Raw genomic sequence first — 23,485 nt, 5'->3', positions numbered from 1 at the left:
GGCAGAACCATTTTCCGTGCAGAACATACTTGGCCTAGCCAAGGCTGACAAGGTCCTGCCTTCAAAAACAGGCCAGTCGCAGAAAAGAGTGATGATGGGCGCAGGTGGAGGAGGACAGCAGACCACTGCCTGAGGCCTTCACATTTAAGCTACACAAAAATGCTTTTCCAGGTGAGCAGAGCTCTCGGGCTGCCCGCTTGTGGCCCCAAATCCTGTCAGTCACGAGAACAGGGGTGAAGGAGGTGAAAACAGTGCGGAAAATAAGTCCTTAGGACAATGAGTTCGGAAAATGCCTTCTTCAGTGTTCCAAGGTGCCCACGTGAACTGGGGAGGGCAGAGCAAAACCTCCTTATTTTCGGGTCTGTGCAGGGTCCCCGCTAGGAAGGGGCAGCCCTTGAGTTCCGTGTTGGTCGGTTATTAAGCGACTCCCCCGCGAAGCCCCGCCCAATGCCTGTGCGCTCAAACGAGGAGCGTCCGAGGAACGCGTAAGAGAAGTGAACTGAGGGGGCCGGGCGGCCGCTGAGGAGGGGAGCGCGCGGGAGCAGGGGCGAGGAGCGCGGAGGCGGGCGCGGCTACCAGCTTAGAGGGCCCGGGCGGGGGCCTGAGAGCAGGGCTGGAGGGGCGGAGGACCGAGGAGGCCCGCCAGCGTTCCCGGCCGGCTCCGAGCAGGCGCCGTGGCAGCGCCCGCGCCTCCTGCCCGCCCTCCGCCGTCGCCAGGACGCAGGCCCGCGTCGGGGACGGCAGTAGGGCCCGCCGCCGTCGGCCTGGCGTCTCCACCCCGCTCAGTCTGCCTTGCCGCGCCTTCCCGCGTCGGACCGGCCGGGCCCTGCCCCTGGCGGAGGTAACTGCCCGCGGATTCCTTACCCCGGGACCCTGGCCTCCTCTTACGCTCCCCGGACCCGGGCGTCCTTGGTATCCCCTCATCCACCCTTCTGTCGGGCAGGTCCGCGACCTCCCTCCCGGGCCGTCTCCAGCCGCATCCGGCCCTGGTACATCCCCACTACCCAGTCGGGGCCCCGTCCTCGCTCTGGGCCTACCCCAGCCTCCCGGCGTCGCTTGCTGACGGAGCGCGAGAGCCCCGAGGGGCCGGGGTCGCCTGGCCGGCGTGGGTGGTGCCAGGCTCGGGCCACACCTCGGCCCCGGACCCGAGCCCCCCAGCCTCTTGAGCAGGATCCGGAGGAATAGAATGTCAATTTTCCTCACTGTTAGCAATTTTAAGATTGACTAATGAGGCTGGGTGCTTTGGCTCACGCCTGTAATCCCAGCACTTTGGGAGGCCGAGGCGGGCGGATCACAAGGTCAGGACCATCCTGGCTAACACGGTGAAACCCCGTTCTACTAAAAATACAAAAAATTAGCCGGGCATGGTGGCGGGCGCCTGTAGTCCTATCTACTTGGGAGGCTGAGGCAGGAGAATGGCGTGAACCCAGGACGTGGAGCTTGCAGTGAGCCGAGATGGTGCCACTGCACTCCAGCCTGGGCTACAGAGCAAGACTCCGTCTCAGAAAAAAAAAAAAAAAAAGATTGACTAATGGATTTGGGGTATGTCAGTGCATAAAGTTCCCAGTCTTTTTTCACTCAATAATTTTAGCAGCACTGATACTATTGACTGGATTTATTATTTCATTAGGAGCTGCAAATGATGCTTTTCTAATGCCGGTGTTCCTCTTGCATTTGGTTAACCCTTTTGAAAGAATTTATTTTATTTGTAATTGTATTTATTTATTTTTGAGCCGAAGTCTTCGCTATGTTGCCCACGCTGGAGTGCAGTGGCTCTCACAGGCACAATCACAGCTCACTGCAGCCCGGAACTCTCCTGTCCTCAAGCGATCTTCCCATCTCGGCCTTCGTGCTGGCTGATAGCTAGCATCTTGATAGATCTTTGTGTGCTGTCTCAGAGTAGTTTTTCTTTTAAAGCTATTTTATTAAAAAACAAACAAACAAAAAAACCCCATCTATTTTGCCTGAGCACAGTGGATCACGCCTGTAATCCCAGCACTTTGGGAGGCTGAATCGGGTGCATCACCCATGGTCAGGGGTTCGAGACCAGCCTGGCCAACATGGTGAAACCCCGTTTCTACTAAAAATACAAAAAAATTAGCCTGGTGTGGTGCTGCATGCCTGTAATCCCAGCTACTCGGGAGGCTGAGGCAAGAGAATCGCTTGAACCAGGGAGGCGGACGTTGCAGTGAGCCGAGATTGCGCCACAGCACTCCAGCCTGGGAGATAAGAGCAAAACTCCAACTCAGAAATAAAATAAAGTATAAATCAAAACTTTATGAAAATTTTCAGTTAAGATCTTCAGTGGTCCATACGCAGTAGATTATGCCTGTTATCCCAGCACTTTGGGAGGCTAGAGTGGGTGGATCACTTGAGGTCAGGAGTTCGAAACCAACCTGGCCAACATGGTGAAACCCCATCTCTACTTAAAAAAAAAAAAAAAAATTACAAAAATTAGCCAGGCGTGGCTGGGCGTGGTGGCTCACGCCTGTAATCCCAGCACTTTGGGAGGCCTAGACGGGTGAATCACGAGGTCAGGAAATCAAGACCATCCTGGCTAACACGGTGAAACCCCCTCTACTAAAAATACAAAAAATTAGTCGGGCGTAATGGCGAGCGCCTGTAGTCCCAGCTACTTGGGAAGCTGAGGAAGGAGAATGGCGTGAACCCTGGAGGCGGAGCTTGCAGTGAGCCGAGATAGCGCCACTGCACTCTAGCCTGGAGGACAGAGCGAAACTCCGTCTCAGACAAACAAACAAACGAACAAAAAAATTAGCCAAGGGCGGTGGCACACGCTTGTAGTCCCAGCTACTTGGGAGGCTAATGCAGGAGCATCACTTGAACCCGGGAGGTGGAGGTTGCAGTGAGCTGAGATCGCACCACTGCACTCCAGCTGGGGCAACAGAGCGAAACTCTCTCAAAACAAACAAACAAACAAACCAAAAAACAAAAAAAACAAAAACAAAAACAAAAACAAAAACCAGTGAAGGATCATTTATGATTATTACTATTATTGTTTACAGAATCTTGGGACTGTTTAACTTAATTGGCCATTGATATCTTAACAAACATGGAGATAAGATTAGAAATTTTGACATCAACAAGTATTAAGCAGAAAAAACCATGGCCACGTGTCTCCTGGTTGGGAAAGGTAGGTTTTTCTTTATTCAAGTAGTACCAGTTTTATGTATGTTGCATGTGTGTTTTGCCTGTAATATAGGAGTGTTCTATGATCTTAAGTAAATAAAACATCATCTACTGGAGGAGGATCTACAGGAGGATCACCTACCTGCACACTGAACAGGGTTTTGTGTGTGTTTTGTCTTTATAATAATGAGCAAGTTAGTTTTTCCAGAATGTTAAGTGGTTTGTTTAGAAGATTTTTACTTAAACTTTCTTATTCATATTATGTTTAAGTCAAGTTTAAGTTTGAGATGGCATCATATATCAAAATGGAAAATTTAATGTCCTGAGCTTTCCTTTACCAGAAGTTAGTGGAGTGTTTCCTCCTATTGTGGTTTCATGATTGTGCTATGAAGTGTTCTTGGAACTAGGATGGAAGAAATGGGCCACAGTACGTTAGTAATCCAGGAATGCCATTCATAATATGTGGCATAGATTCCCCACTTAGGGAAAATAGGCAACCCTACTGTATTTGTAATGATCATTGAAATTAAGTGTTACATTTCCTCTGAGAAACTATACCACTAACTCCCCTAGAACAGGAATTCTTAAACTTTACAATGTATCAGAATTATCTGGAGAGGTGGTTAAAACACAGATTGCTGGGCCCCACTCCCAAAGTTTTCAGTTAATTAGGTCTGCCGTAGGGTTGGATATTTTGTATTTTGTATTTTGTTGTTGTTGTTGTTGTTGAGATGGAGTCTGGCTTTGCTGCCCAGGCTGGAGTGTAATGACACCTTCTCGCCTCACTGCAACTTCAGCCTCCCAGGTTCAAGTGATTGTCCTGCCTCAGCCTCCCGAGTAGCGGGATTACAGACGCGTGCCACCACGCTCAGCTAATTTTTGTATTTTTAGTAGAGATGGGATTTCACCATGTTGTTCAGGCTGGTCTTGAACTCCTCACTTCTGAGGTGTTGCTGATGCTGCTGGCTCAGTTATGCTTTGAAAATCACTGCCTTAGAATATATGAAAACAGTTAATTCAAAACAGCCTACTTTTTCTAGATATTAAAAGATGAGCAGAGTCATGGATTTATGAATTTCAGAAGCTATATCTATTTTAATCTAAGTAAATAATTTAAAAACTTGCTCATACTACTGTTTTTTTTTTGAGGCAGAGTCTTGCTCTGTCACCCAGGCTGGAGTGCAGTGGCGCAGTCTTGGCTCACTACAAGCTCTGCCTCCCGGGTTCACACCATTCTCCTGCCTCAGCCTCCTGAGTAGCTGGGACTACAGGTGCCCACCACCACGCCCGGCTAATTTTTTGTATTTTTAGTGGAGATGGGGTTTCACCATGTTAGCCAGGATGGTCTTGATCTCCTGACCTCATGATCCACCCGCCTCAGCCTCCCAAAGTGCTGGGATTACAGGCGTGAGCAACCACGCCCGGCCCATACTGCTGTTAAAATTGATGAGAGTCAGGTGCAGTGGTATGCACCTGTGGTCCCAGCTACTCAGGAGGCTAAGGCGAGAGGATCGCTTGAGCCCAGGAGTTCTGGACTGCAGCGTGCCATACCGATTAGGTGTCTGCGCTAAATTCCGTATCAATATGATGACCTCCCAGGATCAAGGGGCTGGGGTAACCACCAGGTTGCCTAAGAATGGTGAACTGGTCCAGATCAGAAATGGACAAGGTCAAAACTCTCCTGCTTATTAGTAGTGGGATAGTGCCTGTAAATATCTGCTGCACTCCAGGCTGGGCAACAACAACAAAAAAAGATTAAAAAATAGATAAACCAGTTTTGGCTAGCAGAATTAGAAGACACTCCTATAATTTTAAACTTCAAAGAAATTGAAATACAACTATTAGGTCACCTTACCTATTAATTCTAATGTGGTATCTTAAAACAATTCAAAATGTTCAGGTTACTATAGCGTATTAAGCTGAATGTTCATTTTATGATTTGTGGTCAAATGGATAATCTTTCTTAAATGTTGCTTTGGTTTCTGGATAATTTATTTAGGCAGTAAGTTGAATTAATTTCGGACACCTCTTGAGTCCTTCACATGTTTCTTCTCTTAGGAAAAAGAAGCTGTTTTTCTTTTGGATGATAAATTCATAAATGAAATTAATTTGCTATCAGGAAAGATAAAGAAGAAAATTCCTAGTCTGCAGCCTTTCTTGAAGGATGTTATTGTCCTAACAACGTCCATTAATGGTTAAGTAGTACTGATATTTTCAAATGACTAAAACTGTATTTTTTAATAACTTAGGGTGATATTAAAGAAAATATTAGATTATAAGTATTGCATTTCATTTTTGGAAACAGATGCCTGGCTGGCTGGGGTACTAACTACAGGAGAGCTTTTCCTTTGGAACAAAGATCAAGATTGTTTGAAAACTATACTAATAACTGAAGAGCCTAAGGAAATGATCAAAGCTACAGTCGGTGGGAAATTTTTTTATTTGTTTAAATTCATTTAACTAGGAAAATAGGAGAACATGATGAAACATTTTTCTGTTATTGTCTTGAAAATGTGTTTCTGTATATGTGCATATGTATATCTGTAGGAATATATATTTCCATGTATGTGTATATATATGTATGTATTTTTGGTCATGTTTATCTGTGATACTGAGATTCAACTTGAAGAAGAAAATTCTGGCATGCCTAATATTTCTGTGATAATAATAGGTTTCTAATATCACATAAGTACTTGATAAATGTTGCTATTTTTTGTACTTTTTTCTTTTTTAGAGACAGGATCTTGTTCTGTCACATAGGCTGAAGTATAGTGGCATGATCATAGCTGCAGCTTTGACCTCTTGGGCTCAAGCGATCCGTCTCCTTAAGCCTCCCAAAGTGCTGGGATTACAGGCATGAGCTGCTGTGCCTGGGTTGTATTTTTAATTTTTTGCTAGTGCCTTAGTTTTGACATCCTGAATGGTAACATTATTTCGTTTTTTATTGTAAGAATACATAAATTATGTACTTTGTTGGGGGGGAATTTAGACCTCAGAGGTTTAATTACATTTTTTGTTATTTTTTTTAGCAAGCTCTTTGAGACCTTATTTGTATGTATCTGGAAATGGGAGAAGAATTCTGCTCATAACACCTGGATGCATATTTCTTTGGGAATATTTGGAATTAAAGAGTATCTTATCTTCTAAGAGCCTTTCATTGGTGGGTCGGTGGTCCCAGGTCATACCTGAAGAAGCAGTTCTCTTGCCTTCCATTGAAGATAAAGAAGCTGTAGTGAATGCTGTTTTTATAAAAAATGAGGTAAAATCAGTCTCAGACTCTTATCTGTGAAGCAGATTAGCAGAATGCATAATAGTATAACTGTATATCTTTAGTCACCATAAATTTTCATAGTAATTGTGCAATTCTTATATGGAAAAGATATTTTTATGTTTCTTGGGTCACATTTTTAAAAAGTGTTTATTAAAAGTAGTTTTAACTTAGAACTCCTTTTCTCTATCCTTGATTTAAAGATATAGCTTGTTATGCCAGGCGCGTTGGCTCACGCCTGTAATCCCAGCACTTTGGGAGGCGGAGGCGGGTGGATCACCTGAGGTCGAGAGTTCAAGACCAGCCTGACCAACATGGAGAAACCCCGTCTCTACTAAAAATACAAAATTAGCCAGGTGTGGTGGCACACGCCTGTAATCCCAGCTACTTGGGAGGCTGAGGCAGGAGAATCGCTTGAACCCAGGAGGCGGAGGTTGCGGTGAGCCGAGATCATGCCATTACACTCCAGCCTGGGCAACAAGAGTGAAACTCTGTCTCAAAAAAAAAAAAAAAAAAAAAAAAAATATATATATATATATATATATATATGTGTATATATATATTCTTGTTTGGTAATTTAACAAGCTAGAATTGATACTAAATATGCCATTTAATTGGGAAATAAAAGATTCATGAACTTGAAAAACCAAAACACATTTAAAATAGCTGCTTGGTATTCTTTGTATGTATGGACGAGCATTTTATTATCCAAACCACTATTGTTAGAAATTGCATTTTAAAGTTTTATTGTCCCCCCTCCCCATTCTCAGGGTGGTGCACTAATTTAAATAGTATAAAAGTATAAAAAGAGAAAATAAACATGTAAGAATAGTTTCAGTTATAGTCACAATAAATGTCAATATTTCCTTGAGAGCATAAACTACAACCTCATATTTGAGACCTGCCTCTGGCTCAGAAAAAAATTACTTAGTCTTTAGCTTAATGTTAAGAATAAAAAATATAAGCAAGATCTCAATATTTTTTACTAGTTTATGATGAGGAATATATATATATGTTTAGTATCTTGATTTATTTTCACATTAATTTTATACTAAAGTATCTTAAATTTGTCTACAGTTATTTGGAGACTGCTGCCTGTGTTCTTTTACTTTTTATTCTGGGGAATGCCTGAAGTTAACATTTCTAGCAATTCGGTGGCATGAGAATGTATTTACATCCATAAGGTGAGGTAAATGTTTTTTTCTTATTTCCTTACTGATTTTTTTTTTCTTTTGAAGGCAGGGTCTTGCTCTGTCAACCAGACTGGGGAGGCAGTGGCACAATCATAGCTCAGCCTCCTGAGTACCTGTGACTATAGGTGTATGCCACAATGCCTGGCTCATTTTTTTTTTTTTTTAACGGACAAGGTCTTGCAATCCTGGACTCAAGCAATCATCTTGCCTTGGCCTCCCAAAGTGCTGGCATTACAGGCATGAGCCATCATACCCGGCCCCATGTTTTCTATCCCTTTTTAAACAATTATTATCTTTTGATCCATATACATGTAATAAAATTTGTAAATGTTATTGTGAGTTTTGATTTCTGAGGCTTTGCAAATCATTTCTTCCCCTCTTATTTCTAAATGTTTAATCCAGAAAGTTTATCTTGTTTTTGTCTTGTTTCTCTTCTTTGAGAACTTGTAAAAGATAAGACAAGCTATGGTTTTACTTGTCTAAGACTATAAAAGTAACTATTTTGGAAAAGAATTCAATTGAAATTTAAAAGGGACATAACTATTTTGATTTGCTGTTATACCTTTAAATGCTTAAGTGTTATTTTATTTAAAAATAGTTTTATTCTGAAAAGCCTAATAGAAAATATGCTTTTTTTTTTTTTTTTTTTTTTTTTTTTGAGATGGAGTCTCGCTCTGTCACCCGGGCTGGAGTACAATGGTGTGATCTCGGCTCACTGTAACCTCTGCCTCTCGGGTTCAAGCGATTCTCCTGCCTCAGCCTCCCAAGTAGCTGGGACTAAGGTGCCCACCACTATGCCCGGCTAACTTTTTGTATTTTTATTAGAGATGGGGTTTCACCATATTGGCCAGGCTGGTCTCGAACTCCTGACCTACTTTTTAAATTCCTGTAAAAATGTTTGGTATTATGTTGAAATATGTTTATCCAAACTTTTAGTGGAAGCAGGTATAATATATTTGGGGATGCATATAAAAACATGGCTGTACTAACGGAACTCTGATATTCAATTTATTTAGCTAATCTGCAGCTGTTCTTTTGTGCACAGACTTCTGAAAGGTCTCTGATATAGTTTGGATGTTCATCCCCTCCAAATCTCGTGTTGAAAATAATCCTTAATGTTGCAATGTTGGAGGTGGGGCCTGGTGGGAGATGTTGGGGTCAAGGGGGCAGATCCCTCATGAATGACTTGGTGTTCTGCTTAACAGTAATGAGTTCTTGCGCTGAGTTCACGGGAGATCTGGTTGTTTAAAAGAGCCTGGAATCTCCTCCTTCTCTCCCGTACTCCCTCTCTTGGGAAAATGCTGCTCCCTCTCCTTTCTGCCATGGTTATAAGCTTCCTGAAGCCCTCACAAGAATCCGAGGAGATGCCTAAGCCATGTTTGCACAGTCTGGAGAACCGTGAGCCCAAGTAAACCCCTTTTCTTTCTTTCTTTCTTTTTTTTTTTGATATGGAGTCTCATTCTGTCGCCCAGGTTGGAGTGCAGTGGCACGATCTTGGCTCACTGCAACCTCCGCTTCCCAGGTTCAAGCAGTTCTCCTGCCTTAGCCTCCTGAATAGCTTGGATTACAGGTGCGCGCCACCATGCCCAGCTAATTTTGTGTTTTTAGCAGAGACACGGTTTCACCATGTTGGCCAGGCTGGTCTCAGATTCCTGGCTTCAAGTGATCCACCTGTCTCCGCCACCCAAAGTGCTGGGATTACAGGCGTGAGCTGCCGTGCCCAGCCAACCCCTTTTCTTTATAAATTACTCAGTCTCAGGCATTCCTTTACAGCAACACAATGGATTAACATAGTCTCTAAAATATTCCCTAAGTACATGTGCACATGTAGGAATTTGGATGAATCCTTTAATTTTTGTAATGAACTATATATAAATTTAAAAGTTACTATACATTTTGTTTTCAATTATTTCATTTTTTTTTAGATCATTGCCATACCATGTTCATTGGGCTCAACAAGACTGTCATCTCTGCAGTCTAATTCCTAAATGTGAATCAGTAAAGTCAAGAGGAGCTCTACTTTCTGCCTTTTCAAGAGATGGCCTTACCCTGGCAGTAACTCTTAATCAGAAAGACCCCAAGGTCAGTAAATATCTGTCTTAGAAAGTAATCTACAAAAGAAGGAGTTTATTCGAGTTTTGAGATTTTTCTTTTTCTAAATACTCCTTTATATTCCCTTTTTTTTTTTTTTTTTTTTTTTTGAGACAGGGTCTCCGTCTGTTGCCTAGGCTGGAGTACAGTGGTGCGATCATGGCTTGCTGCAGCCTTGACCTCCCAGGCTGAAGTGATCCTCTCACCTTAGCCTTCCAAGTAGCTGGGGCCACAGGCTTATACCACCATGGCTGGCTAATTTTTGTATTTTTTTGGTAGAGATGAGGTTTTGCCATATTGCCCAGGCTGGTCTTGAATTCCTAAGCTCGAGCAATTCTCCCACCTCAGCCTCCCAAAGTGCTGGGATTACAGGTGTGAGCCATTGTGCCCAGCCTACTTTATATTCTTTAAGTTGGTGGTGTTTAATCCAACTTGACATTGTGGATTGGTAAAGTTCTTTAAATTAGATGCCATAACTCTCAAAACTTGGCTCTCAGAAATGAAAAAAGAATAAGGGAAAAAGAGGAAAGAAGAGCACTGCGGTAACTAATGTTCTTAAGGTGGAACATAAAAGAGCAAAGGCTACCAGGGGTCAATATTGCCTTGCCAGTTGAGAAATTCTCCCTAGATAGTTTATTAATATAGTAATAGATCTCTATGTCGCCAGAATTATAAGTAATGGTTACAGTAAAATAATTTTAATAGTTTTCTTGTCTTTTTTTCCTTTCTAGGCAACTCAGGTATTATTTATAAACACACTGAATTTTGTTACTCTCTGTGGTAGCCTTAAAGGATGTAGTAACAAGAGTCGCGTGGTTCCAGCTGCACTTATTAGGTAAGAACTCTTTTGTCTGTCTTTTTTTTCTTTTTTTCTTTTAAAAGAGATGGGTCTCTGTCAGGTGTGATAGCTCACTCCTTTAATTCTAGCACTTTGGGAAACCAAGGTGGGAGGATCACTTGAGCTCGGGGGTTTGAGACCAGCTTGGGCAACATAATGAGACCTTGCCTCTACTGAAAAATAGAAAGAAATTAGCTGAGCATGGTAGTGGACACCTGTAGTCCCAGCTACTTGGGAGGCTGAGATAGGGAGTATCACCTGAGCCTGGGTAATAGAGGCTGCAGTGAACTATGATCTCACCACTGCACTCCGGTCTGAGTCTGAGCAACAGAGCAAGATCCTGTCTCAAAGGAAAAAAAAAAAAAGACTGGGCACAGTGGCTCACGCCTGTAATCACAGCACTTTGGGAGGCCGAGGCTGGGTGTGGTGGCTCACACCTGTAATCACAACACTCTGGGAGGCCGAGGTGGGTGGATCACCTGAGGTCAGGAGTTCAAGACCAGCCTGGCCAAAATGGTGAAACCCCATCTCTACTAAAAAAAATATTTAAAAAAATTAGCCAGGTGTGGTGGCATGCACCTGTAGTCCCAGCTACTTGGGAGGCTGAGGCACGAGAATGGCTTGAACGACAGAGGGAGACTGTCTCAAAAAAAAAAAAAAAAAGTGGTCTTACTTGTTGCCCAAGCTGGAGTGTAGTGGTGTGATCATAGCTCGCTGCAGCATTGAACTCCTGGGCTCAAGCAGTCCTTTCTTCCTCAGCCTTCTGAGTAGCTGGGACTACAGGTGTGTGTCACTGTATGTGGCTAACTTTTTAAAGTTTTTTGTAGAGACAGGGTCTTGCTATGTTGACCACGCTGGTCTTTAGCTCCTGGCCTTAAGTGATCCTCCCACCTTGGCCTCCTAAAGTGCTGGGATTACAGGCCTGAGCCATCATGCCCAGCCTAAAAGTTGCTTTATATAAGGAATGCCTTAAATACTTTAAGGAAGGGTCTGGTGGGGTAGTAGATAACATACTTTCTTTTCTCTTTCATTTATTTTTGTGTCTTCCTGGGAGAAATTTAATCATGAGTAAGTAGAGAAATGTTGGGATGAATTGGAGAGGCTGAAATGAAAAAGGCTTGTTTGGAAAGACCATTATTTAGTCAGGGAGCCTGGGGGGTTTATAGTCTTTAAAAATTAAAACAATTAAAAAAAATATATTTAATGGGTACAGGTGCATATTTCTTTTCTTTTCTTTTTTTTTAATTAATTAATTTATTAATTATTATGATTATACTTTAAGTTCTAGGGTACATGTGCATAACGTGCAGGTTTGTTACATATGTATACTTGTGCCATATTGGTGTGCTGCACCCATCAACTCGTCAGCACCCATCAACTCGTCATTTACATCAGGTATAACTCCCAATGCAATCCCTCCCCCCTCCTCTTTTTTTCTTTTTGAGACGGAGTCTCGCTCTGTCACCCAGGCTGGAGTGCAGTGGCGCGATCTTGGCTCATTGCAAGCTCTGCCTCCTGGGTTCATGCCATTCTCCTGCCTCAGCCTCCCCAGTAGCTGGGACTAAAGGCTCCCGCCACCATGCCTAGATAATTTTTTTGTATTTTTTTAGTAGAGACAGGGTCTCACCGTTTTAGCCAGGGTGGTCTTGATCTCCTGACCTCGTGATCCACCTGCCTTGGCCTCTGAAAGTGCTGGGATTACAGGCGTGAGCCACCGCGCCAGGCCTCAGGTGCATATTTCTTACATACACATGTTGTGTAGTGGTGAAGTCTGGACTTTCAGTGTTAATAGTGAACATTGTACCCAATAGGTAATTTTTCAACCCTCACTCCCCTCCCGTCATTTGTAGTCTCCAGTACCTGTTATTCTACTCTGTATGTCCATGTGGACCCATTGTTTAGTCCCAACTTACAAGTTATAATATGTAGTATTTGATGCCGGTCATGGTGGCTCACACCTGTAATCCCAACGCTTTGGGAGGCTGAGGTGGCTGGATCACGAGGTCAGGAGATCGAGACCATCCTGGCTAACACGATGAGACCCCATCTCTACTAAAAATCCTCTGTTGTTAGATGGTTTTGTTGATTCCCTATCTTTGCTATTGTGAACAGTAATGTGATAAATATATGAGTGCAAGTATCTTTTTGATATAATGATTTCTTTCCTTTGGTTATATACCCAGTAGTGGGATTACTGGATTGAATGGTAGTTCCTATTTTGGTTCTTTGAGAAATGTCTGTAGCATAATGATTGTACTAATTTACATTCCCACCAAACTTGTTTGTTCCCTTTTCTCATGTTCCCATGTTCCCTTTCCTCTGCATACTTGCAACATGTTGTTTTTTGACTTTTTAGTAATAGCCATTCTGACTGGTATGTTATCTCATTGTGGTTTTAATTTGCATTTCTCTGATGATTAGTGATGTTGAGCATTTTTTTCTTTTTTTTTTTTTTTTTTTGAGACGGAGTCTCGCTCTGTCACCCAGGCTGGAGTGCAGTGGCCAGATCTCAGCTCACTGCAAGCTCCGCCTCCCGGGTTTACGCCATTCTCCTGCCTCAGCCTCCCGAGTAGCTGGGACTACAGGCGCCTGCCACCTCGCCCGGCTAAGTTTTTGTATTTTTAGTAGAGACGGGGTTTCACCGTGTTAGCCAGGATGGTCTCGATCTCCTGACCTCGTGATCCGCCCGTCTCGGCCTCCCAAAGTGCTGGGATTACAGGCTTGAGCCACCGCGCCCGGCCAAGCATTTTTTCATATGTTTATTGGCTGGTTGTATGTCTTTTGAGAAATGTCTGTTCATGCTCTTTGCCCAGTTTTTAATGAGGTTGTTTTTTTTTTTTTTTTGCTTGTCGAGTTGTCTTAGTTTTTCATAGATCCTAGATATTAGCCCTTTGTCAGATGCATAGTTTGCAAATATTTTCTCCCATTCTGTAGGTTGTCTTTTTACTTCAATTGTGTCTTTTGCTGTGCAGAAGTTTTTTAAGTTAGTTAATTCTCATTTGTCTATTTTTGTTGTATTTGTGTGTGAGGATGCGGCCTTAAATTCTTTGCCTGGCCCAATGTCCAGAAGGGTTTTTCCTAGGTTTTCTAGGATTTTTATAGTGTCAGGCCTTATGTTTAGGTCTTTAATCCATCTTGAGTTAATTTTTGTATATGATGAGAGATATGGGTCCAGTTTCATTCTTCTGCACATCTATCCAATTTTCCCAGCACTATTTTTATTGAATAGGGTGTCCTTTCCCCAGTGTATATTTTTATCGACTTTGCTGAAGATCAGTTGGTTGTAGGAATGTGACTTTGTTTCTGGGTTCTGTATTCTGTTACATTTATCTGTGTGCTATTTTTATACCAGTACCATGCTGTTTTGGCTACTATAGCCTTGCAGTATAGTTTGAAAATAGGAGACTGGGCATGGTGGCTCATGCCTGTAGTCCCAGCACTTTGGGAGGCCGAGGTGGGTGGATCACCTGAGGGTGGGAGTTGGAGACCCTGACCAACATGGAGAAATCCTGTCTCTACTAAACTGGATTTTGTAAAATTAGCTGGGCGTGGTGGCACATGCCTGTAATCCTAGCTACTCGGTAGGCTGAGGCAAGAGAATTGCTTGAACCCAGGAGGCGGAGGTTGTGGTGAGCCGAGAGATTGCAACATTGTACTCCATCCTGGGCAACAAGAGTGAAACTCTGTCTCAAAAAAAACAAAAAAAAAGTCCTGGGGGCAGTGGCTCATGCCTATAATCCCAGCACTTTGGGAGGCAGAGGCGGGCAGATCATGAGTTCAGGAGTTCAAGACCAGCCTGACCAACATGGTGAAACCCCGTCTCTAGTAAAAATACAAAAATTAGCTGGCGTGGTGGCGGGCGCCTGTAATTCCAGCTACTCAGGAGGCTGAGGCAGGAGAATTGCTTGAACCCAGGAGACAGAGGTTGCAATGAGCTGAAATCGCACCACTGCTTTCCAGCCCGGGTGACAGAGCGGGACTCCGTCGCCAAAAAAAAAAAAAAAAAAAAATTGAAATTAAGTAATATGATGCCTGCAGCTTTGTTCTTTAGGATTGTTCTTTCTAATTATGTGAAAAATGGCACTGGTAATTTGATAGAGATTGCACTGAATCTGTAGATTTATTTGGGCAGTATGTTCATTTTAATGATACTGGCCTTTTAATCCATAAGCATGAGATGGTTTTTCATTTGTTTGTGTCATCTATGATTTCTTTTATCAGTGTTTTATAGTTCTCCTCATAGAGATCTTTTACCTTCTTGATTAAATATATTGCTAGGTATTTTATTTTTTGTAGCTAATGTTAATGGGATTGCCTTCTTGATTCAGTCATTGGCTACATAGTTACTGGTGTATTTTATACTGATTTCTGTATATTCATTTTGTTATATAAAGAATCCTGAAATCTTACTATGTTAATTTATCAAATCTAAGAGTTTTTGTGGAGTCTTTAGGGTTTTCTAGATTTAAGATTATATTGTCAGTGAACAGTGATAATTTGGATACTATGTATTTTTTTACCTTGCCTGATTGCTCTGACTAGGACTTCTAGCATTATGTTGAATAAGTGTGGTAAAAGTAGGCATCCTTGTCTTGTTCCAGTTCTAAACATTATAGTTGATACAACAGAAATACGATGACTATTAAGATTATTATGAAATAATACGCTCACAAACTACAAAACCTAGAGGAAATCGATGAGTTTCTTTTATAGGTGACTGGACTCTTTTCTTTTGCTAATTTTAAAATTCTTTCTTTCCCTTTGACTTAACACATTCTGAATATAATATCCTCTGGTGGAGTTCTTTTTGCTGTATATTTGCGTGGGGATCACTGGGCCTTCTGTATCTGGATGTCTAACTCTCTTGCTAGACTTAGGAAGTTTTCATTTATTATTCTTTTAAATAGGTTTTCGTCTCTTTTTGATCTCTCTTACCCCTGAGGCATACTGATAACTTATAAGTTCACTCACTTTATGCATATGTTGTGTAGTGGTGAAGTCTGGGCGTTTAGTGTTAATAGTGAACATTGTACCCAATAAGTAATTTTTCAGCCCTCACTCCACTCCCGTCTTTTGTAGTCTCTAATGCCTGTTATTTGGAATAAGTGCAATGTTGTGCTGAGAAGAATGTATATTCTGTTGATTTGGGGTGGAGAGTTCTGTAGATGTCTATTAGTCTGCTTGGTGCAGAGCTGAGTTCAATTTCTGGATAACCTTGTTAACTTTCTGCCTCATTGATCTGTCTAATGTTGACAGTGGGATGTTCAAATCTCCCATTATTACTGTGTGGGAGTCTAAGTCTCTTCGTAGGTCTCTAAAGACGTGCTTTATGAATCTGGGTGCTCCTGTATTGGGTGCATATATGTTTAGGATAGTTAGCTCTTCTTGTTGAATTGATCCCTTTACTATTATGTAATGGCCTTCTTTGTCTCTTTTGATCTTTGATGGTTTAAAGTCTGTTTTATCAGAGACTAGGATTGCAACCCTTGCTTTTTTTTGTTTTCCATTTGCTTGGTAGATCTTCCTCCATCCCTTTATTTTGAGCCTATGTGTGTCTCTGCACATGACATGGGTCTCCTGAATACAGCACACTGATGGGTCTTGACTGTTTATCCAATTTACCAGTCTGTGTTTTTTAATTGAAGCATTTAGCCCGTTTACATTTAAGGTTAATATTGTTATATATGAATTTGATCCTGTCATTATGATGTTAGTTGGTTATTTTGCTCATTAGTTGATGCAGTTTCTTCCTAGCATCAATGGTCTTTACAATTTGGCATGTTTTTGCAGTGGCTGGTACTGGTTGTTCCTTCCCATGTTTAGTGCTTCCTTCAGGAGCTCTTGTAAGGCAGGCCTGGTGGTGACAGAATCTCTCAGCATTTGCTTGTCTGTAAAGGATTTTATTTCTCCTTCACTTATGAAGCTTAGTTTGGCTGGATATGAAGTTCTGGGTTGAAAATTCTTTTCTTTAAGAATGTTGAATATTGGCTCCCACTCTCTTCTGGCTTGTAGAGTTTCTGCCGAGAGATCCACTGTTAGTCTGATGGGCTTCCCTTTGTGGGTAACCCGACCTTTCTCTCTGGCTGCCCTTAACATTTTTTTCCTTCATTTCAGCTTTGGTGAATCTGACAATTATGTGTCTTGGAGTTGCTTTTCTCGTGTGGTATCTTTGTGGTGTCCTCTGTATTTCCTGAATTTGAATGTTGGCCTGCCTCGCTAGGTTGGGCAAGTCCTCCTGGATAATATCCTAAAGAGTGTTTTCCAACTTGGTTCCATTCTCCCCGTCACTTTCAGGTACACCATTCAGACGTAGATTTGGTCTTTTCACATAGTCCCATATTTCTTGGCGGCTTTGTTCATTTCTTTTTACTCTTTTTTCTCTAAACTTCTCTTCTCGCTTCATTTCATTCATTTGATCTTCAATCACCGATACCCTTTCTTCCAGTTGATCAAATCGGCTACTGAAGCTTGTGCATACATCACGTAGTTCTCGTGCCATGGTTTTCAGCTCCATCAGGTCATTTAAGATCTTCTCTTCTCTGGTTATTCTAGTTAGCCATTTGTCTAATCTTTTTCCAAGGTTTTTAGCTTCTTTGTGATGGGTTCAAACATCCTCCTTTAGCTTGGAGAAGTTTGATCGTCTGAAGCCTTATTCTCTCAACTCGTCAAAGTCGTTCTCCATCCAACTTTGTTCCATTGCTGGCGAGGAGCTGCATTTGTTTGGAGGTGAAGAGGCACTCGATTTTTAGAATTTTCAGCTTTTCTGCTCTGGTTTCTCCCCATCTTTGTGGTTTTATCTACCTTTGGTCTTTGATAATGGTGATGTACAAATGGGGTTTTGGTATGGATGTCCTTTCTGTTTGTTAGTTTTCCTTCTATCAATCAGGACCCTCAGCTGCAGGTTTGTTGGAGTTTTCTCGAGGTCCACTACAGACCCTGTTTGCCAGGGCATCACCAGCGGAGGCTGCAGAACAGCGAATATTGCAGAACAGCAAGTGTTGCTGCCTGATCGTTCCTCTGGAAGCTTCGTCTCAGAGGGACACCTGGCCGTGTGAGGTGTCAGTTGGTCCCTACTGGGAGGTGTCTCCCAGTTAGGCTACTCGGGGGTTAGGGACCCAATTGAGAAGGCAGTCTGTCCGTTCTCAGATCTCAAACTCCGTGCTGGGAGAACAACTACTCTCTTCAAAGCTGTCAGACAGGGACATTTAAGTCTGCAGAAGTTTCTGCTGCCTTTGTTCAGCTATGCCCTGCTCCCGTAGGTGCAGTCTTCAGAGGCAGGCAGGCCTCCTTGAGCTGCGGTGGGCTCCACCTAGTTCAAGCTTCCTGGCCATTTGATTTACCTACTCAAGCCTCAGCAATGGCAGGTGCCCCTCCCCCAGCCTTGCTGCTGCCTTGCAGTTGATCTCAGACTGCTGTGCTAGCAATGAGCGAGGTTCTGTGGGCATGGGACCCTCCGAGCGATGCGCGGGGTATAATCTCCTGGTGTGCCATTTGCTAAGACCGTTGGAAAGGAAAAGTGCAGTATTAGGGTGGGAGTGACCTGATTTTCCAGGTGCTGTCTGTCACAGCTTCCCTTGGCTAGGAAAGGGAATTCCCTGACCCCTTGCGCTTCCCAGGTGAGGCGATGCCTCGCCCTGCTTTGGCTCACGCTTGGTGGGCTGCACCCACTGTCCTGCACGCACTGTCCGGCAAGCCCCAGTGAGATGAACCCGGTATCTCAGTTGGAAATGCAGAAATCACCCATCTTCTGTGTCACTCACACTGAGAGCTGCAGACTGGAGCTGTTCCTATTCAGCCATCTTAGAACCTCTGGGGGAATTATTTTTGATTGGCATCTATTGCTGGACAGTTTTTGTAGTCCTTTGGTGGTGTCATATTTTCTTGCTTTTCTTATGTTTTCTGTGTCCTTCCATTCATGTCTGTACATCTGGTACAGCAGTTGCTTGTTTTAATTTTTTGAAAATGCATTTATAGAGGGGAATTTTTTCCTGAAGATGTATGTTGTTGATTGAGTAGGATACTTTGGCTTTGATTTTGCATACTTGTGGTAATGTAATCTTTGTATGACTTCTTCAGTAGTACACAGGGTTGGTGGCATCTGTGATTTCCTCAGTGGCTTAAGGTATAGTTATTAGGTGAGGTTATGGTGAAGTTTTGCTAGGGACTTGGACAACAACTGAGCCAGTCTTCAGGCCCTAGTAGTGGCAGCAGTGGGGTGAGTGTGCCTGTTTTTAGGCCCTAGACCACCTTATACTGGCCCTGGTATTGGTGGGTCCTGAAGGCTGATTCTTGGGCCTCCAGGTGGCATGCTTAGAAGCTAGTAGTGGGAGTGGTGGTCTAGGTGTGTGGGCAGTTTCCCAGGCCTCTGAGTATCTGGCATGGTATGGGCGATGGCAGTAGTAGTGGTGAAGCAACCCACTAGGACCCAAGTTGTCCATGTTGGAGTTACTGGAAGTTGTGATGGTTTGGGGGGACTAGTCTCTAGTGACATAGCTGCTCTGTGGCAGGTCAGTGGGTATTGTCCTTAGTGTGCTTAGGAGAGCTTGGTCTGCCCTGTTCTTCCCTGAGCTGGGTGGTGCCTGCAGCCACCTCAGCCCCAACTCAGCCCAAGGGTGGGACGTAACCCAGCTGTAAACACTCAAAATGGTACCTTGGGCCTGGGACCAGAGAGGGTGGTATCCCTCCCAGGCAAGCAGTGTAGGCAAGAAGCCGTGAGGAGTGCAGCCTGCTCACATCTCGGTCTCAACAGCAGCCCATAGCAGGGTGATAGGGAGCCTCCCAGGAGTGCCTGAGAGCGCCTGGTCTCCCCTCTTCCTCCCTGAAGCAGTGCAGCAGCAGCCAAGTCTGTAGATCCCTGGTATCTAGGCTTTCTGAGGCTGCTCTAGGCTTGGATGCCTGTGGGATTCCATGTGCTTTCCCTTTTCGGAGCAATGTCTCTGAGCAATCTTTAGGCAGCTCCATATGTGAGGCCCAAGGCCCTAGTGGGTTGAGGGTTTCTCCCACTCAGAGATTATGAAAGCCTGTTTTGGGGTGTGAAGCCCTGTGGATTTTTGTCTTACTGTTTCCCTGTCTTCAGGAGCCTTTCCCCACTCTTAGTCAGTCCCTGGCTGGCAGGCTGCCTCTAACCCTCTCTTCTGGTGCCTCCCATCTCTTTTCTGATAAATCCTAGTGTTCTGCCCTAGAGGATTTGTTCAAAATGTGAATATCTACTTACTACTTAATAGTAAGTAGATAGTTCATGGTTCCTCTCCATGGAGGAGTTACATACTACCTGTGTCTAGTCAGCTGTCTTGATCTGAGTGTCTTCCTTTTTTTTTTTTTTTTTAAATGTGACAGGGTCTTGCTCTGTCACCTGGTCTGGAGTGCAATGGTGTGATCATAGCTCACTGCAGCCTCAAACTTCTAAGCTCAAGCTATCCCCCTCCCTGCCTCAACCTCCCAAGTAGCTGGGACTACAGGTGCATGCCATCACGACCAGTTTTTTTTTTTTTGTAGAGCCGGGGTCTTGCTATGTTGCCCCAGCTGGTCTTGAACTCCTGGCCTTATACAGTTCTCCCACCTTGGCATCCCAAAATACTGTGATTATAGATGTCAGCTGCTGCACCTGGCCGAGAGAGCCTAGTCTTTTTTTTTTTTTTTTTTTCCAAGATGGAGTTTTGCTCTGTCGCCCAGGCTGGATTGTGGTGGTGCAATCTCGGCTCACTGCAACCTCTGCTTCCTGGGTTCAAGCAATTCTCTGCATCAGCCTCCCGAATAGCTGGGATTACAGGTGCCCACCACCACGCCTGGCTAATTTTTTTTGTATTTTTAGTGGAGACGGGATTTCACTATCTTGGCCAGGCTGGTCTTGAATTCTTGACCTCATGATCCACCTCCCTTGGCCTCCCAAAGTGTTGGGATTATGGGTCTGTGCCACCACACCTGGCCAAGCCTAGTCTTTTAAACAAGACTCTACATATGCATCCTCTACATATGAGTCAATAGTAACATAGGTGGTGATTTGGGATGGCACGTGAGCTACCACCAGGATCTATGCAAAATTACAGAGCAGGAGAATTTCCTCTTAGAGCTTCTAACTTCCTTTTCTGAATACTTTTCCATGCTCTTCTATGCATTTTCAGAGTTTTCAGGTTTATCTAGCCCTGCCTCTTCGTTTTCTTTTACTCTCCACAAGTTCCTTTCTCTTTGGTAAATTTCTCATTCACATTAAAATACTTTGAAAGTATTAGTTTCAGTTCAGTGGTCTTTTTGATTTAGTGTCTGTCATTTTCTGAGGAGGACCTACTGTTTGTTCTAATTAAACATTAGTATCACCAGATATCAACACCTGTGAAAAGAAGGGAATAAAGGAATTAAAATCTGAAATTTTAAAAAATAAAAATAAAATAAATTTAAAAATCACGAAATAGTTAAGGAGTAGTACCAGTTAGAGCTTTGGGAAGAGGAAGAGTCTGCTGTTGAGAGGGACTCCTGTAGAGAGGACAGATGTGGCCTTGAAATCTATCAGTAGATCTTGATTGTAGACTCTAATATGATTAAAATTCATTCTAATATGTGAGTGACTAAAAAGCTCGGTTCTTTAGGAGTATTTTCTGGTTTTTTTTTTAGGCAGAGTCTCGCTCTGTGGCCCAGGCTAAAGTGCAGTGGTGCGATCTCAGTTTACTGCAACCTCTGCCTCCCCAGCTCAAGCCATTCTCCTGCCTCAGCCTCCCCAGTAGCTGGGATTACGGGCACCTGCCACCACGCCTGGCTTATTTGTATTTTCGTAGAGATGGGGTTTCACCATGTTGGTCAGGCTGGTCTTGAACTCCTGACCTCAGGTGATCTGCCTGCCTCGGCCTCCCAAAGTGCTAGGATTACAGGCTTGAGCCACCGCGCCTGGCCAAATATTTTCATTTTTTAATTGCTTATGAATTTCTAATTGGAATATTGTTGAGATAGATGTTTTGAACAAACTTCTTTGTTCTAGGAAGTAAAATTCATGAAATATGTATGGCAATTGTCTACTACCAGTCATTCTTTCACCCTCAGTTTTTGAACTTTCACACCTCTGCTTGGTATAGCCCATTTTAAATCGTCACAAACATTGTAAAGTATCTTTTCTAAACATGTTGTTTTTTATTTATTACAGGTCCTACTGGGTAGGTGATATCAGCTGGACGCATGATAGTCTTTTTCTGGCTTGTATGTTAAAACGTGGCTCTCTGGTTTTATTGACCTGCCAAGGTGAATTGTTAACATTAATTACATTTGGTTGCTCTATAGAATTTGGGCCAGCAGAATTTATTCCTCTTCATCCACTAATAACATATAGGTGAGACATTTGAATTGTGTTAATTTGTTTATAGATTTTTTTTCTGTTTTGTATTACTTTTACTGTGTATTTAAAAAAATTTCATCTTTCAAATTGTCTTACTTTTTCTTTGAGTCTGTCATCTCGATATCTGTTTCTTATTTATAGTTTTCTTGTATTTCTTTTTGTGCTTAATCCTGGTGAAAATTTGACATCGTGAGTATGTAAGTATAAGTTATTTAAGTATTTAATAACACTAAAAATTATCTTTGATATAAAAGTTAATAAAAGTATGATATAGCGTTTATTGTTATAAAAGAATAGCACTTAGAAAATTAATAACTCAAAATTAACTTTACATATGAATTTTCCCAAAGGGGAAAATTTATTGGAAATGGATAGAAAACTGTAGGATTTGGCCGTATTTTAATTTTTGTTGTTGTTTTTAAAATTTTTTTATTGATACGCAATATTTTACATATTTATGGGATACATGTGATATTTTGTTACATGCATAGCATGTGTCATATAATTTTTACTTGTGAGATGAAGTAGCAATTTGGCTTTGGAGTCACATCAAGATTCACATACTGGTTCTTTTACTTATTAGTTGTATGACTTTGGGTTAGTTATTCTTTTTTTTTTTTTAATTTTCAAATTTTTGTTCTCATTTTTATTTATTTTTTTCTTGAGATGGAGTTTCGCTCGTTGCCCAGGCTGTAGTGCAGTGGTGTGATCTCAGCTCACTGCAACACCCCCTCCCGGGTTCAAGTGATTCTTCTGCCTCAGCCTCCCAAGTAGCTGGGATTACAGGCATGTGCCACCACGCCTGGCTAATTTTGTATTTTTAGTTACAAGAAGGGGTTTCACCATGTTGGTCAGGCTGGTCTCGAACTCCTGACCTCAGGTGATCCACCTGCCTTGGCCTCCCAAAGTGCTAGAAGTACAGGTGTGAGCCACCACACTCGACCAATTTTTTTATTTTTAAAAATTTCTTTTGATCTCCAATCCTGCAGAAGGGTTATTCTTTTTTTTTTTTTTTAAATTTATTTATTATTATTATACTTTAAGTTGTAGGGTACATGTGCATAACGTGCAGGTTTGTTACATATGTATACTTGTGCCATGTTGGTGTGCTGCACCCATCAACTTGTCATTTACATCAGGTATAACTCCCAATGCAATCCCTCCCCCCTCCCCCCTCCCCATGACAGGCCCCTGTGTGTGATGTTCCCCTTCCTGAGTCTAAGTGATCTCATTGTTCAGTTCCCACCTATGAGTGAGAACATGCGGTGTTTGGTTTTCTGTTCTTGTGATAGATTGCTAAGAATGATGGTTTCCAGCTGCATCCATGTCCCTACAAAGGACACAAACTCATCCTTTTTGATGGCTGCATAGTATTCCATGGTGTATATGTGCCAGAAGGGTTATTCTTTAAGCCTGTTTCTTTTACTGTGAAATGAGTGTGACACTAATTGTGTCTTAGGGTTTAGAGAATGAAGTAAGATAATACATAATTGTAAATCAGCACAGGCTGGCATAAAATTAGTGCTCAGTAAATATTTGTTATTATTGATGTTGATTATATGTGGCTAGACACATATGCATAACTATTTATAAGACAGAAAAGTTGGAAAAGACCTTTGAAATTAATC

General features: G+C 42.6%; 1 protein-coding gene across 5 annotated transcripts in view; it reads left to right on the top strand.

Moving 5' to 3' along the window:
* The first annotated feature begins 669 nt into the window (after positions 1-669).
* Positions 670-23,485, top strand: part of CPLANE1 (ciliogenesis and planar polarity effector complex subunit 1) — a 162,996-nt gene continuing 140,180 nt past the window's right edge. For all 5 annotated transcript variants that reach the window (XR_003730286.2, XM_015139879.3, XM_015139883.3 and 2 more), the window contains exons 1-9: positions 670-841; positions 3,024-3,151; positions 5,206-5,341; positions 5,453-5,572; positions 6,177-6,406; positions 7,493-7,599; positions 9,534-9,690; positions 10,431-10,534; positions 21,669-21,851. Coding sequence is in view for 4 of the 5 variants with exons in the window: in XM_015139879.3 (XP_014995365.2) it covers positions 3,071-3,151; positions 5,206-5,341; positions 5,453-5,572; positions 6,177-6,406; positions 7,493-7,599; positions 9,534-9,690; positions 10,431-10,534; positions 21,669-21,851 (1,118 nt within the window). In the remaining variant the exon portion in view is untranslated. The remainder of the gene's footprint in view (positions 842-3,023; positions 3,152-5,205; positions 5,342-5,452; positions 5,573-6,176; positions 6,407-7,492; positions 7,600-9,533; positions 9,691-10,430; positions 10,535-21,668; positions 21,852-23,485) is intronic.

The sequence above is a fragment of the Macaca mulatta genome, chromosome 6 (genome assembly GCF_049350105.2).
Source record: "Macaca mulatta isolate MMU2019108-1 chromosome 6, T2T-MMU8v2.0, whole genome shotgun sequence".
Classification (NCBI taxonomy): domain Eukaryota; kingdom Metazoa; phylum Chordata; class Mammalia; order Primates; family Cercopithecidae; genus Macaca; species Macaca mulatta.
The sequence above is the reverse complement of the archived record's forward strand: the minus strand, read 5'-3'. Positions and strand labels throughout refer to the sequence as shown.